The sequence below is a fragment of the Lytechinus pictus genome, chromosome 15, assembly GCF_037042905.1.
Source record: "Lytechinus pictus isolate F3 Inbred chromosome 15, Lp3.0, whole genome shotgun sequence".
In the NCBI taxonomy this organism is placed as follows: domain Eukaryota; kingdom Metazoa; phylum Echinodermata; class Echinoidea; order Temnopleuroida; family Toxopneustidae; genus Lytechinus; species Lytechinus pictus.
This window is the reverse complement of record NC_087259.1, coordinates 21,231,234-21,246,256: the sequence shown is the minus strand read 5'-3', so window position 1 is coordinate 21,246,256 and position 15,023 is coordinate 21,231,234. Positions and strand designations below refer to the sequence as shown.

The 15,023-nt window shown below is 34.5% G+C and overlaps 1 protein-coding gene across 2 annotated transcripts in view; it reads right to left on the bottom strand.

Moving 5' to 3' along the window:
• Positions 1 to 1,000: 1,000 nt before the first annotated feature.
• The window catches only part of LOC129277889 (folylpolyglutamate synthase, mitochondrial-like), a 29,363-nt gene continuing 15,340 nt past the window's right edge, over positions 1,001 to 15,023 (bottom strand). For both annotated transcript variants that reach the window (XM_064109902.1, XM_064109901.1), the window contains exons 5-13: positions 11,483 to 11,675; positions 10,927 to 10,988; positions 9,713 to 9,815; positions 8,941 to 9,018; positions 8,326 to 8,488; positions 7,557 to 7,685; positions 7,090 to 7,316; positions 6,191 to 6,260; positions 1,001 to 5,429 (exon numbers count right to left, since the gene is read on the bottom strand). In XM_064109902.1, the coding sequence (XP_063965972.1) occupies positions 4,909 to 5,429; positions 6,191 to 6,260; positions 7,090 to 7,316; positions 7,557 to 7,685; positions 8,326 to 8,488; positions 8,941 to 9,018; positions 9,713 to 9,815; positions 10,927 to 10,988; positions 11,483 to 11,675 (1,546 nt within the window). In that variant the 3' untranslated portion in view covers positions 1,001 to 4,908. The remainder of the gene's footprint in view (positions 5,430 to 6,190; positions 6,261 to 7,089; positions 7,317 to 7,556; positions 7,686 to 8,325; positions 8,489 to 8,940; positions 9,019 to 9,712; positions 9,816 to 10,926; positions 10,989 to 11,482; positions 11,676 to 15,023) is intronic.

Here is a 15,023-nt window from a genome sequence, read left to right as displayed (position 1 = left end):
AAAGAAAATGGAAGTTTCACAGACAGAAAGATGATATTGAAAGGAAACGTTATGATCAAACCCTTTCAGAGCATTGAACAATCAAGTATGTATGTGCTACATATTCAGACCTGCCAACCAGTACGTTTTAGCCGTATTTAGTACGTTTTTGCAACCAAAATTCTTTGAAAAATACGTTTTTTGTAAAAAAAAAAAAAAAAAAAACGTGCACAAATATGGTTATTAGATCAAAGTAATTTCAGGTAACTTGTTTTTTTTTTCAATCATTTTGTTCAAACCAGGGTGAAGATATACACATGTTCTAATTTTTTTTTTTCATCTGCAAGAGCATTGCGCATTTTAGCTTGCATGCAGCTTGAGCGCCGCGATGAGCGAGTGCGCCAAGCATTTTATTATGAAATACACTTTTTTTTTTTTTTCACAGAATACAGTTTTTCATTCCCAGAGGTTGGCAGGTCTGCATATTGTCAATTTGTGTATTTGTGACAATATTTTATGATAATTCTTTGCTCTTATTTTTGCTTCCCTCCCACTTTGGACTTATTCTTTCTCTATGATAGTGGCCATCATTACAGATTCAATGAATACCTTCTTCACCGATTTAATTTAAACTATTGATTTATCTGTATTATGGTTGGAATTTAAGTAATTGGATATTTTTTATGATTATTCAGAAGTATGTACATATATATATTTGTGGGTAAATAATTTAATAAAGTTCACTTCAAAATTTAATAGCCCTGTGACACTTTGTTTTAATGCTTTTGTCTCAAATACTGTGTTTGAAGCATACATACTATTAAACTGATGCACATCAGGGCCCTGTCTTACAAAGAGTTACGATTGATCACAAATTATTACCTCATTTAGCACATGTCAGCTGTATTGTGTATTAAAATCATGTGAAACTTATGAACAGCTTTACGAGTTATGACACATACATTCGCTGGATCTATTATATAGTGTACACCACAGCAAGAATACACAGCACATATAAACATACATTGTGGCCCAAAAATTGGGCTACATTTTTTTAATGGAAGTATTTGCATGTACATTGTAATTGCATGCTACGAAAATTTAAATATGTTATTACTCAAATCATAATATCAGATTTTCAGAACGTGGAATAATGTGTAATTAATTCAAATAAATCGTTCAACCAATTCATTCCCTGCCAGAGTTGAATTATATTATGACATCACCACACACAATTTAAAGAGACAAAGTTAAAAGAGAATATCTCGATTATGAGTGTTAACCTGTTGCCTATGGAAACTGGGTAGTCCCTGAACAGAGCATTTGGGAAATACAGATTTCAGTATTCAAGAGGTTAAAAAATCATAGATTTCACTGAACTGCTCATTCCACACCTGTATATAATCAGAAAAGTATTAAATAGAGATCAAATATGATAATAGTATCATCAAAAAGAGGCCAAAGTAGAATACAGTTGAATGGAGATATACTCATGTGCTAGATTTACACTCATATGAATGCATTTCTAGACTGAACAAAAAGTAGAAATCAAACAATACCAGTATTCCAATTAGTGTAAGCTTCAGTATACCTACAACACATGCTACTTCAGACTTTGTTGTACAAAACAGCTTTACAAATATGATTACAGATACTGTAATAATTTTCATATATGTTTCAAACAACACAAATTAAGGCACAATGAGAGCACAAACAAATCAAATCTGGAAGCATATATATATATATAAAATAGAACCCCATTTTCTTCTGCAAATAAGTTCCCCAATTCCTTCTTACCTAGACGCTTGCCACAGAAACTGCTCTTTACATCTGCATGATATTGCATATTATGGTATTCGATTAGGGACAGCTATGACAGGTGTAAAACCACAATATGGGGATTGATCGTCGTCCAATGAAGTCATTCAGGGGCCCGAAACATACAGCTTAGAAATCATCATAGAAGAATATCATTACGATTGATTGCATTGACTACAACGTACAATCAATCGTGAAAATCAAGCGTATGATCGTTTGCTAACCTTTGTGTTATGTGCCCCAGATCTTCAAAATCATGAGAGGGATCAACAACGTGGATGCTGATATGTTCTTTGAAGAAACCCATGATTCACATACAAGCGGACAAAGCATGAAACTAATGAAGCAGAGATGCAGATCTGCCATACGCCAAAGTTATTTTTCGTCGAGGAGTTGCAATAATTGAAATTCCCCGTCGGATGAAGTCATACACGTTGAGCAAAGACTGACACATGAAATACATGTAGACATGGAGATGAGAGTGGCGGGTGATATTGATATGGGATTATTTTATGACCCTTTCCCCTTGGACCTTATGGCTTGTGTTCTGAAGTCGGGTTTAGTTCAAACGCTGGTTTGAAGTTGTGGCTTAACTATGGATAGCCAAATGTGTCATAAATGTATCAGCTCATTTTTCTATCAAATCATTCTTAAATATTTCGGAAGGTTAAATAAGATAGCTTTCTTCACCATTCTTGAGTTAGAAAAGAGCACATTAATCATTAGAAATATACAATGTAAGGAAAATGTTGACATTTGTGGCTTCCCATAATTTAAGCACAGACTTAGACATGGCCTGAGTTAAACCTACCTTCGGAATACGGGCCTCTAATGTTATATTGAGGCAATAGGAATAATGTCTGTTTTTTTTAGCAGATAGGCAGGTATCTTTTAACATATCAAAAGCTAAATTCTACATTATCATTAGAGGTGATATTTCGTATTATGGACACAGACTCACACAGTGTTGTCTATTCAATTGGTATTTCATTGACACAAGATTATATCATATTGTGCAGCGTACTGCTGAATGCTGATTAGACATACTGTATACAAAAGAATAATGTTCTATTTTCACATAAACCTCTAAAAATTTGCCACAGACAACTGCACTTGAAAATCAAGTATTGAACTGGATTCTTGGAGTATTCATTATAAAGTCAAGAGTAGTTTTTTACAACATTCCCCTAAAATCAATAAAATAAAGTTAAAAAACATAGGAATACATAATAAATTCACAAACAATAAAATACATAGAAAATTATTATTATCCTGGAATTTGTTAGAAATATCAAAATCAATATCCTTAAATTAAATTATCATTCTACTAACTAGTTAAAGTGAGTTTAAGGCAAAGCAAAGTCAACAATTAAATAAAAAGTAATCTTTTGAAAATTTTACTAATCAGTCTTGTAGTTTACATCTGGCTCTACGGGCTTGCAAATTTTCAGGGCGATCGCAAGATCAGCATTTTGAGTGCTGAATTGGGGTCAAATTCTAAAACCCTGGTCTGGAATTGCCCAGTTAACATAGGGTTAAAAAATTACATTCAACTGTCACATGAGTGACACTTGGGTGAAGAGAGGCAAATGGAGAAAAAAAAGAAGTGCAGCAGTTGGATTCCATCCTGGTGGTGCCCCACCCACAAGCTTGTTTTTTAAACTTCTTTGGGCTCTCAATCCCATGTCTTTATCAAAATTTGTATTTTTATGACTGATTGACTGAAATAAGCTTTGAATTGAACCTACACCCAACTGCAAGGGCCTGTTTGAGAAAGAATTGCATTCAATCACAACTCAACAAAAATCAATCACAAGTCTGGAATACATGCCTTTGATTAGTTGAAAATCAAGTTGCGTTTGATCGTAACTGTCCCTGCAACTGGCCCCACAACAACACGAGTTATCTAATCCCTTCCTGGTTCAAAAACAGCTTCATCATCAACAAGCAACTATGCTTTCTTTAATTGAAGGTGAGAATAATTGCAATAAACAAATTAAAACCACCATACAATGATACTGATATTCTACAAAACAGAAGTAAAGTCACACACATACACACGTCATTCTCTCTCATTTCTCTAAAAAATATACAGTAGTTTGTTCTAAAAGTTTGAGGTGAATGACTACCTGTAGTTAAAACCTTTTGTATAAAAATGGAACTTACATGACAAGCTACAATATGAGACTAATATTCAGCCATGCAATGGCACATATTTTATGGAAGAATAACTTGAACTTTAGGACTTGCCAAGTCAAATTATCTTTACAAATGTAATATTTGGAGAAAAACCTGTTTCAATTAGAGGTAACAGATTTTCCAAGTAAAGGAATATTTAAATGCGCACTTTAAAGACTCTCCACAAAAATCACAAATTGTATGCCAGTTTTATGTGCATGATGACTGATGAAGAAGTTCTCTTCCCAAGACTTGCAAGTGGCCTCAAAACCGTTTCGGTAATTGGTATACTTTATTTAAATACTGTTTAGTGGCAGTAGAGTCTTTGGACAATCCTGAATATTACTGGGCATCTGGTTCGTCTATTATACTGGCTCCCTGTAAACAACATATCATTTTTAATATTTTGTTTGTAACTTTCAACTGTTTGCATGGTTATTCTCCGCAGTACTTTATTTCAACAAATAAAGGCTACACCCCTTCAAGATCCTTATGTTCCTCCACTACCAGTTCTTTCATTACCCCAAAGTTTCCAAAACTTGGGAAGATAATTTGTCCACTAATCCCTTAATGGAACAGCCTTTCTGAAGAAATCAAAAAAATGTTTCACTTCTGAAACTTACAAAAAAAAATTTAAAAAAATCTTGATAAGTGCCTTGAGCACTCTACAGAGTGGATTTGGCACAATACAAGTCTAACTTAGTAATATTATTATTAAATCTTCAATTTACTTCCATTTGGCTTTAGATAGATAAATGATTCATTCACCTGGGTTAATGGAAGAATGTTAATAAGATAGTACAAGAAAGCACCAGATATACAAACTATGTATACATGATATTATCCATGGCATCTTTAAAAACAAGATGAACCTCTTTTTTCAATATTAAATGTTCATGAAGAATATAAAATGATGTTCTAAAGTAGTGATGATTATTCAGAGTTCGGCATGCATGCTAGTTTGGGATCTAGTATACTGATCACCCCTCCAACCAAATGGAGGCTTCCTGTTATCAATACTTGAATGTGATTGGCCGATATTGCATGGTTTGATGGGGTGGGGTCGTGTATACTTGGAGAGCTCAGATGGGAGTCTTTACAACATGCGGCCCACTGTAGAGCATCGGTCATGGATGGTAATTTCACTATCTTGGTATTCACGAACTGGTTTGAACCAGTTCTATCCAGATTGCTAGTCAGTGTTCTATCACCTGTTTGGTCACAAGTGCTCGAGGGCTGATCCATTGGATCAACAGGGGAGTGTTGTACCACTTGATTGAGGGACCCTGAGGCCTGTACGTGTTCAATGTGACTTGGATCTCCATGAGCAGCAGTTGGAGTTTCAGGGGAGGCAGCATCTGTCTGAAGTTGTTTTAGAAGATTCTGGAAAGCTATGTAATTCTTTTCGCATCTATTCATTTGTCTCTCCGTGGTCGTAGTATGATTGGTCGTGTCTGAAACCACAACAAAAAATATCATATCAATTATCAGATTTCAAATTCACTCTCTCAGAAAACATGAATACAAGTTTAAATACAACAGCATATACAGCCAGGAATTATTGAATATCTTTTCATAAATATTGGCTAGCCATAAGACCTACAGAGAGGGTTGCAATATCATGTCAAAGGACAATTCCAGAAAGTAATAAATCTACATCTGACTCCCACTTCCATTTTTACAGCACTTCATGAAGTGGGAGCAGTATCATGATTTGAGGACATCTATTCAGATGATCTAGAACACAGACAAATCATTTCAGAAAGGTCCCATATAGAGTGGATTTAGTGTACAAATTTAAAGAAATTGCCCATAAGAACTCTTCAGTACTTGGGCTGGGATATTTTGACTATAGCAGCAAGCTTCAGTAAAAATTTAAATTGAATTATGATAACCCATAGCATACCTGTCACCTGAGAGCCAAGAAATAGAAACGAATTGCCAGGAAATTTCTAGAAATATGAAATCTTAAATTACCTTTTTGAATACTACATAAAATTGTTCTAATGAATAAGATTACTCGGGTTAAAAATGGCAATTTTTTTTCCTTTCCCAAAAGCCGGAATACTGTTATTTAATATCAGCCATATTAAACACTACTATTTAATATGATAGGTGTCATACTGATACTCATCAACAAATCCTATAGATATCAAATTTTCTGGCACTTTAAAATGGTTGAGTGGATTCTTTATATGAAGAGTGATATTATTACCTGCTGTTGTCTCATGACTGTAGAGACTAATGACGTTTGGGCAGAAGACAGTACCGTGGAATCCAGACTCCTAAACAGCGACAAAAAAATACAATACGAGGTCTTAATCATATTCATATGACTTCACACTTGGGTGACGTCATTGGACTATAATAAACCTTTCGCCAAAGTCCATTAAATCATTATTCATAAGACATATTTTCTACTAAAAAAAAAAATCTTGAAAATGAATTTTTCAAGAAAAATTTCAAGGAATGTACTAAAAAAATGCTTTTAATCAGGGAATGTGTTCAAATAATGTATTCCATCACCACGGAAACAATAAGAAATCAATATAATGAATGCATAAAAAATTGTAATTTATACAAGATGCCCACTTGTATCTCCTGGGGGTAATGCAAAAAATAGATTAACTTGCCAAAGGCTGTTGCTATAATGTTGAAACTCAAGAGGTCAATCTTGTGATAAACACTCTAATCTACAAGGCTTTATTTAGAAATACATATATAATACTCAAACATTCTTCTTTGGTGTCTATCATCTACATGTATACAAGTGAATATCAGAAACTTGACCAGGACCTGGCACAGTGTATATAAGCCTTCATATTTGCAGCCATCGGGTCTTTTTAGCTACATTACTCCTCAAGGCTTAGGCATTCAAGAACTGATAATGAAAGAATAGAAAACAAAAGAAAATTTAAGGAAAGAATTGGATGCCAAAGTTGTCAGAAACCTGAAATATTGCCACATCCACTCATCCCACCAATCAGGGGAGTCTTTGATAATCCAAAACTCTGTGACTTTCACTGATTAATTTGCTCTGAGCCAATCAGATGCAATGATTTCAGTAGCTTATATCGTTCCATGCAATGCTCTCCAGAACACCAGTGGACTCACCACTAGTTTTGGCAGCAGACTGTACTCGTCCCTGTCCCCTGTGGTATTGAAGATGAGAACCTTGGCAACAGGCCCTTCCAGATCTCTTGCTTCCGCTTCAGCCCTCCTGTTAAACCACTTACAGCATGCCTTGATGCTACGAGGCGTGTGAGCACCGTCCAGGTAGTAGGTGACCTTCTCGCGCCGGATTATCTGGTTACGACCGGGCCAGTAGCATGACGTCAGACCTGGGGTTACATGAGTTGAAGTTTTTTTTTTACTCGTAAATATTCTTCATAATGAGTGAAAGTTTTTTAACACTGCATACTATTACCCCGGCTTAAGCACGGCTACCCTGATTGATGCATCAAGCACTCAAGGAATACTTCCCATTGGGGACCCATTTACTACACCTGGGTGGAGAGTGGCAAATGTAGATAAATGCCTTGTCAAATTATATGAATGCTGAAAAGGCATGAAATTCTCACCTCTTATAAATTGTTTGGGTAAAGTGAACGGCTCAGCCTGTGGTACGTCTCCTCCATTCAGTACTTCGTCCGTGACAGGTGACGTGTCAGCGATCCTAGGGTACTTACAAGACAGTTCACCGTCATCATCTAGTTCAAGAGAGAAAGATAAAAAAAGCTGAATTAGAAACAATATGAAGAAAAAGGAATGAAACGTTGCATACATGTTACTTTTACTTGTTACTGGGCAAAAATTTTGCTCTCTTCTTTAATTGTTTTAAATTTTTCTTAAATTTTTTCTTCAACAGACATATTGTCGGTAGTTCATTAAAACCTTGCACCTCAAAATTAACAAAAATCTAAAACAGCTTAGATAAAGCTGCATTTTTTAATTTAGGCAATGGAGGCAACCTCATTTTGTTTGAAAAGTCTCATAAATCCTAAAAAGAACTTTTTTCTGGGCAAAAAAAATGTTGCTATGTCATAAACTCTATAAAAAAAATTATTCTGAGCTGTCGTCAAATTTCTTAAATGTTGAAATACAAGGTTTCACAGCCCATTGGCAAGAATGTAGACACAACATTAGGGAAAACATGGTTTCACAAATCTGAATACCTATTACATTTTGGCAAAAGAAATACATAACAGCAAAAAATATAATCACTGAAATACATTGGAATACAAACAACTCTACATAATATCACAGCTGAATACATCAAAATATATACATGGAAACAAAGATATTGAGTGATTACACATTATACGGAAAGAATAAGGAGCAGTCCCTCACCATCAAAATCTATCTCTCCCGGTCGTTCCTCTGTCACCCATGTTTTAGCCAGCTGTAGGGCCAGGGTTGCATTCAAGTGCTGATGTGTCCCAGCAAGTCCTAGATTGATGTCATCACCATGGAAACCATAGGACATCAGGCTCGGGACTACGTGAACAGATGCCTGCAAGGAACAAATGTACGGGCAAGGTCAGAAAAAAATGAATTTAGGTTCTTGTAAAATGTTAGTATTATTTTGTGAAATTAACTTTTCACTACTAAATCATGTCTTGATACTGCAGTATATAAAAATATTGAGAGAACTTACAAGCTTTAGTGCTTCCATTATTTTGTGATAAAAATACAAAGTTTGTAAACCAAATATCTCTTTAGAGATAAAGCTAAAGATCACCTCAATATTGTATAACTAGAAGCTACATAAAATTTTGACACCTCAGACCGGGTAAAACTTTGCACCAATGGGTACCATTATTTTTTTTTTAAACATCACAATTACAGACATGGGTTAAGTAAAATATAATTCTAAAATGGAGCTGGAAGAACCATTCTACTTGAAATAGAAAAATAATATTCTCTTGAAATTGAAAAGAGCAAACTTAGAGATAAGCGTTATACCTGTTTTTCCCTCGCCCGATCTTTGATGACTTGGATAGACTTCTCGGGTTGGGGAACAGTGAACGCAGGTCGGCCGGACTGTAAAAATGCAAAAATAAGAGGTTACATTAAAAAGGGAAAACAACGGGCTGAAGAAAAATCAGGGGCATGAGTGGTCACAAATAAAAAGATCAGAAAAAAGCTGAAGTGCATTTAAAAAGTCTAAAATAGAATGAGCTCCCATACTTTTTGTACAGAGGAAAGCCAAAAATAAGCTGAAATTAAGCTGAAAATCAAAACAAAAAAATCTGAACTCTCCCACCCCTGAAGAATATAAAGAATAATCTATAAATAGTATCAAACTGAAAATGTCTGCAATAAATAATTGTGCTGCAAATATTCTCACATTTCTAAAATCATACAATTTTCACTATGATTTGGATTTTGTATTCATGTACATATCTCTCTGAAAGGCAATCAATGTTTATTGCATGTCGTGTTTGATTAAAATCACATTGTGTATAGGTGGACGAGAGCACTATGCAGAATTGGGCAGGGATGATACCAGAGTACTTTGAAAGGGGGAAAAATTCACCTAAATGTGGTATTATTTACTTACTTACTTTCTTATTTATAAATTTACTTTTCACGACCCAGACCCCTCATTTTAAACTCTTCTTTATTCTCTTCCTTCCTTGTTTTCTTCTTTTCACTCTTGAGAAAACAAGGATGTGCCCCCCCCCCCTTGTAACACCACCCTTAAATTGGGGTACAATATCATACTTTTTCCTACCTTGATAATGCCAGCTTTGTGCCATGCAATCTTGTCTATGGTATTGCCAAGGACTCCAATATGATCCATACCAAGCGATGTGATCCCAACTACGACTGGTTTCCTAAAGAAAAATAAATGACAATTTGGAAGCACATAGGGAGAATATATCATAATGTGATGTGTGCAGTACAGGAACTGTGTATCATTGTTACCATTTTCTCCAGTTTTGCTATGTTAATCTTATTGTTTTAAACTGTTTAGTTCACTCTGCTTTCATACAAATGTCCTCAATTTACAATGAATGATTCACCACAATCAAAAGTTTAGAGACATACATTTACACAAACAATGACTGGGCCTTAGGAACAATTTTTTTTTTTAAATGGAGGTCATTTTGGTTACATTTCTCCATTTTTTTCACACGTTCCAGAATTCCAGGGTTGCTGCCTATTGAGAATAATCCATGCAGCACCCCCAGGGAAATCTTTGGGGTACTTCAGCATTGATTTCAATAGGTTCCTCACATTTCAAATAACTTAAAGCTAAATTACAGTAGTTGCAGTAAAACACTAATTTCGTGAGAAAGTCTGTAAAACCAAGGTTAAGTATGACTATATCATCGTGGATCTAGATCTGGTACTGTTACATAAACTGAACTTTGTGAAATCATAAAATCTAAGCTGAAATACGATCTCACTGAAGATCGCCAACACAGATAGGCACACGTGGGACAGTGTATTATTGCTGGAATAAAGACCCAACGGAAGTGACCGAATCCGCGCTTATTTTGCTTATTTCTCAGCAATTACACAATTTCTTCCAGAATCCTTTGGCACATACTTTTTATTCATACAAACAGACACTTGGGTGGTCATTATATTAGATTCTGTAAAAAGTCATTTTGAGATCGTTACCAGAACTGGAATTTACCTTTAACTGCATAAAATGTTTTCTTTGTCATTATGCTTAATCTTGCTTCCTACACATTCTATAGTAAATTATGAATTGCCCTTTTGTAACATGTCAAACAATCAATTCAATCAAATCTCTGAGACTTCTCAAATTCGGCTTTAATCCTGATCGATATGTCCCTCTGAGGGGATGTAAAGCCATAACTCCCGTGGCATCTGACTTTCAAGAATTCATGCTAGCAGTCAGGTAAAATAAACCAACTCTATCAAAATCACTCATCTTCATACAGGTTTTGAAAATAATATCTTCTTTTTTTTTACCTGATGATGTTAGTGCAGTCATACTCCCCACCAATGCCTACTTCCATGATAGCAACGTCAACCTGAAAATAGAGTTGTTTTTATAATTAAAACCATCTCCAATATCAATTGCATGAAAAACAAAAAAAATCAAGAAATTCTATTGCATAGTCTTTCTCACTTATGAATTATCATTTATTTGTTTGTGTATTTATTTATTTATTTATTCATTTGTTTATTTATTTATTCATTCAATTACTGATTGATTTATTTATTTATTCATTCATCCATCCATCCATTCATTCACTCACTTACTCACTCAGCCCTTCATTCTTTCTTTCTTTCTGTCTTCCTTTTTTTTATTCATTTATTCAATCAATCATTTTATTCATTTTTAATTGGTGGCTACAACCACAAGATCTATTCCATATTTGGCATCATGAACACCTTTTTTTCATTCCATCATATGGAATTGAAGACTGTCTATTTCTTTATATTTTTAAATCTCAATATCTATATTTAATGTCATCCTCAATTCTAAAGATTTATACTTCTTTGGGTCTTTTATTTTACATACCTTCTCCTCAAGAAAAGTATGGAATGCCATCAGTGTCAGAAACCTGAAATAAGGAGGCATTTTGCCATTATAATCGTCCTTGGATGCCTCTAGTCGACTGTAAACTGTGAAGAAATGCTTGGCAAAGTCTTCTTTAGGAAGGGGCTGACCGTTTATCCTGATTCTCTCTCTAACTTCAACCAAGTGCGGAGAACTGATGAAAAAAAAAAAAAAAAAAAACCATAAAGAATAGATGGCACTAAATGTTATGATACTGTGTGTTCAATCTTTACCAGAGAAGTATACCAACATTAATTGACCCCTAAATAGTGTGGCAACTGAAAATACAAAAAGTAACATTCCAAAACTACCTTTATCAAGTTTTCAAGAACCTGTATTAATTAAAAACATTATTCTATCACCCGAGAAAAAAAACAAGGAATCAAACATGTCCTATAAATAGGTAGCACCAAGGTCAACCTCTATAATACTGTACTCATGGACAATGGAAATAAAATAGCAATAGAGAAAGAAATTCTCTTGATCATAATACTACATGTACTTCTGATAAACATGGTTTTACGAGTTGATATTTTGTTATGTTTAATTTTAGAATTCATTGTGTAAAATGGAAAGTGTACATGTACAGTGTAGCCTATATCAGTGCATTAAAATAAATTCTGTCAATGATTTTCAAAGTCATAACAGATTAATGATTATTTTACTTGCAAAGAATACATAGTGGGTTTATCATACTCTTTTCTGGCATGCCTAGTACAAATGATATTTCAATGGCAGCTAAATGGTATTGTATTGACTTTCCTTCCTATTTTTGGATTTGTATAATCAAATGCCGTGAACAGATGTTCTACAATTAGGCAGTATGCTCTGTGAATTTTTTTTTCTAGCAGTACTGTACTGATAGTGCACATAACAAAAAGGCTGAAGAAAAGTGGCTTATATTCCATAGAGATATACATGTAATACAGTCTCCTTATCACTGAATAAAAAAGTTGATTATCTCAAACTAAACTGAAATGCAACAGTGCATTACTAAATCAGGGAATGATTTTGCTTACCAATTTTGATTAACATTTTTGGTCACATGAGAAACATACCCAATTACGTTTTGTACAGTACTATGTAAGAATCTACTCGAGGACTTTGTGTGTAGTCGTCATTGTATTAAAAAAAATGAGGAGCAAATTGCAATGTGATACCAGCACAATTATTACCTGTATATCTATAAACGCAATCAACAATAACCACAATCTTACCACTTCAAACCTCTGGAGGCACCTATCATAGCTCATACATGAATAAACACTCAGTCATACAGGCAGAAAAAAATAATGTAAATGGTAAATTATATGCATGTCTAAAGCTGCTCAGAACTAAATTGTTTTTTATTTTGTTTTTGTAGCTATACCAAGAATGCAAACAGTATCCCCATGGGTGTGGAGTGCACTGGATGTTGAGACAAAGAATTTTTTCAGGCAAAACAAAGTTACAACTTTCCCCGTTCTACTTTCAACCATTTTAATCAACAACAAATCTGCCACCCTTTTTCTGCTTTCTATAACTTTGAAAAAAAAGAATGAACCCCTCTTTTTTATTATTTCATCAGCTTTAAAAACAAGATATATCAAGAAAAAGCTTGTTCGTAATAATGTACATATTACCAGGGGCGTCGATCCATTTTTCAGATTGGGGGGGCAAAATCATGAATCAACTTTCCAAAGGCGCTCGATCACACAAAACAAACAAACTCACCCACACACACACACACACCCTTATATGCCTATATATATCTATACACACACACACACACACACACACACACACACACACACATATATATATATATATAAATATGTATATGACTCATGAGATAGAGACACATATCTCACCAACAAATTAATGCGAGCGCGAAGCGCGAGCTGAAATTTTTTTGTATACTGATCTGATAACAGGAAAAAGGTGCCTGTTTAGGACTGTTTGTCATGAGGATACATATCTCACTACACAGATAATGCGAGTGCCGAGAGCCGGAGGTGAAATTTCTTTATATTCTGACCTGTAAGCTTGATATTCTATGCATTTTTGGTACCAATGATTAAGATGGGTATCTAAAAAACAATAGATGCGAGCGGGAAGCGCGAGCTGAAAATTTTGATATTTTGATCAGAAAAAAAATTGAGTTTAATGGACGTTTTTAATTAAGAACAAGATATATATCCAACAAAAGATTATTGCAAATCGAACCGCAAGTTATTTTGAGGCTTAGAACTGAAAACGGGACATTCTATTCACCTATTAATCATGAAAAGTATGGGTTTTTGCTACAGAAATGATGCGAGCTGAAAATTTTTATATTCCAATCTGAAAAGCGGACATTTTGAGCATGATTTTAAATAAAGAACGAGTTGTGTATTTCAATCTCGCTTGCTGATTTCTGTGTAACATTACAATCTTATTTTATTTTTTACACATGCGGAATTATTGGGGGGGGCAAAACGATATGTTTGCCCCCCAATATTTTCATTGGTGGGGCGATCGCCCCCCCTGCCCCCCCAGGATCGACGCCTCTGCATATTACATGTACAATATCACAGACAAGCTTTTTCTTATTTACTCCACTCTGACTTCCTATCAAATCAGCATCATATTTTGTTTGACTTCCTAAAGATAGGCACTTTCACAGACCAAAACCGACTTAAGCATTTAAGGACGTTCCACAGTTAAAATGATATCCATGTCATTTTCAACAAACTTTGCACATAGATATTTTAGAACCTGAATATTCGAAATATGCAAAAATTAACATAGGTCCATGTGCTTGATTTTTTGCTATGGAGCTTCAAAGTTCACCCGAATGAATGTTCTTACGGATTGCGCATTCAAAGGAATTTGACATTTTTAGACCTCGCAAGATCACTACAATGAGTTTAAACCTCTATTACTCAGTCAAAATACATGAAAAAGTCATCAAATTTCGCAAGAGAGTTAATAAGTGTATCGTTAGAATGGAGAATCTATTTATAGTGCTATTTGTTTGCAATTTTAAGTCTAACAGCACTGTCAGTTCTTAAAAATGGCGTAAAATATAACAAAAACCCAATCTAAAAAAGTGAAATTTCAATTACAAACTACAAAAGTACAATAAATGCTGCACTTTATTCAAAATCCATGTCATTTACACCAAAATTTGCAAAGTTGTAGAGGAAGGTATACCTAAGAGGTGCAAACATTAAAAAATAGGGCTTCATGTGCTTGTTTTCAAACTATCAGCATTTTCATTAGAGCAAATGTGCTTTTTAAAACACCAAAAATGCGCCAAATGCTTTGTATCTATGAGAAGAAAAAATCAAAACCACTCTACCATTTATTCAAACTCGGGGTCATATTCGTGATTTTTGGCAGCACTGCAGAGTAAAATATTTTAAAATTGTAGATGTTTTTTTAAATGGTCCATGGAATAATTAAAGTTTTTTAGCTTCATAAAATAATGCATCGGATCTGCAGTTACAGTGCAGATGATGAGAAAAATCCATTCATACCC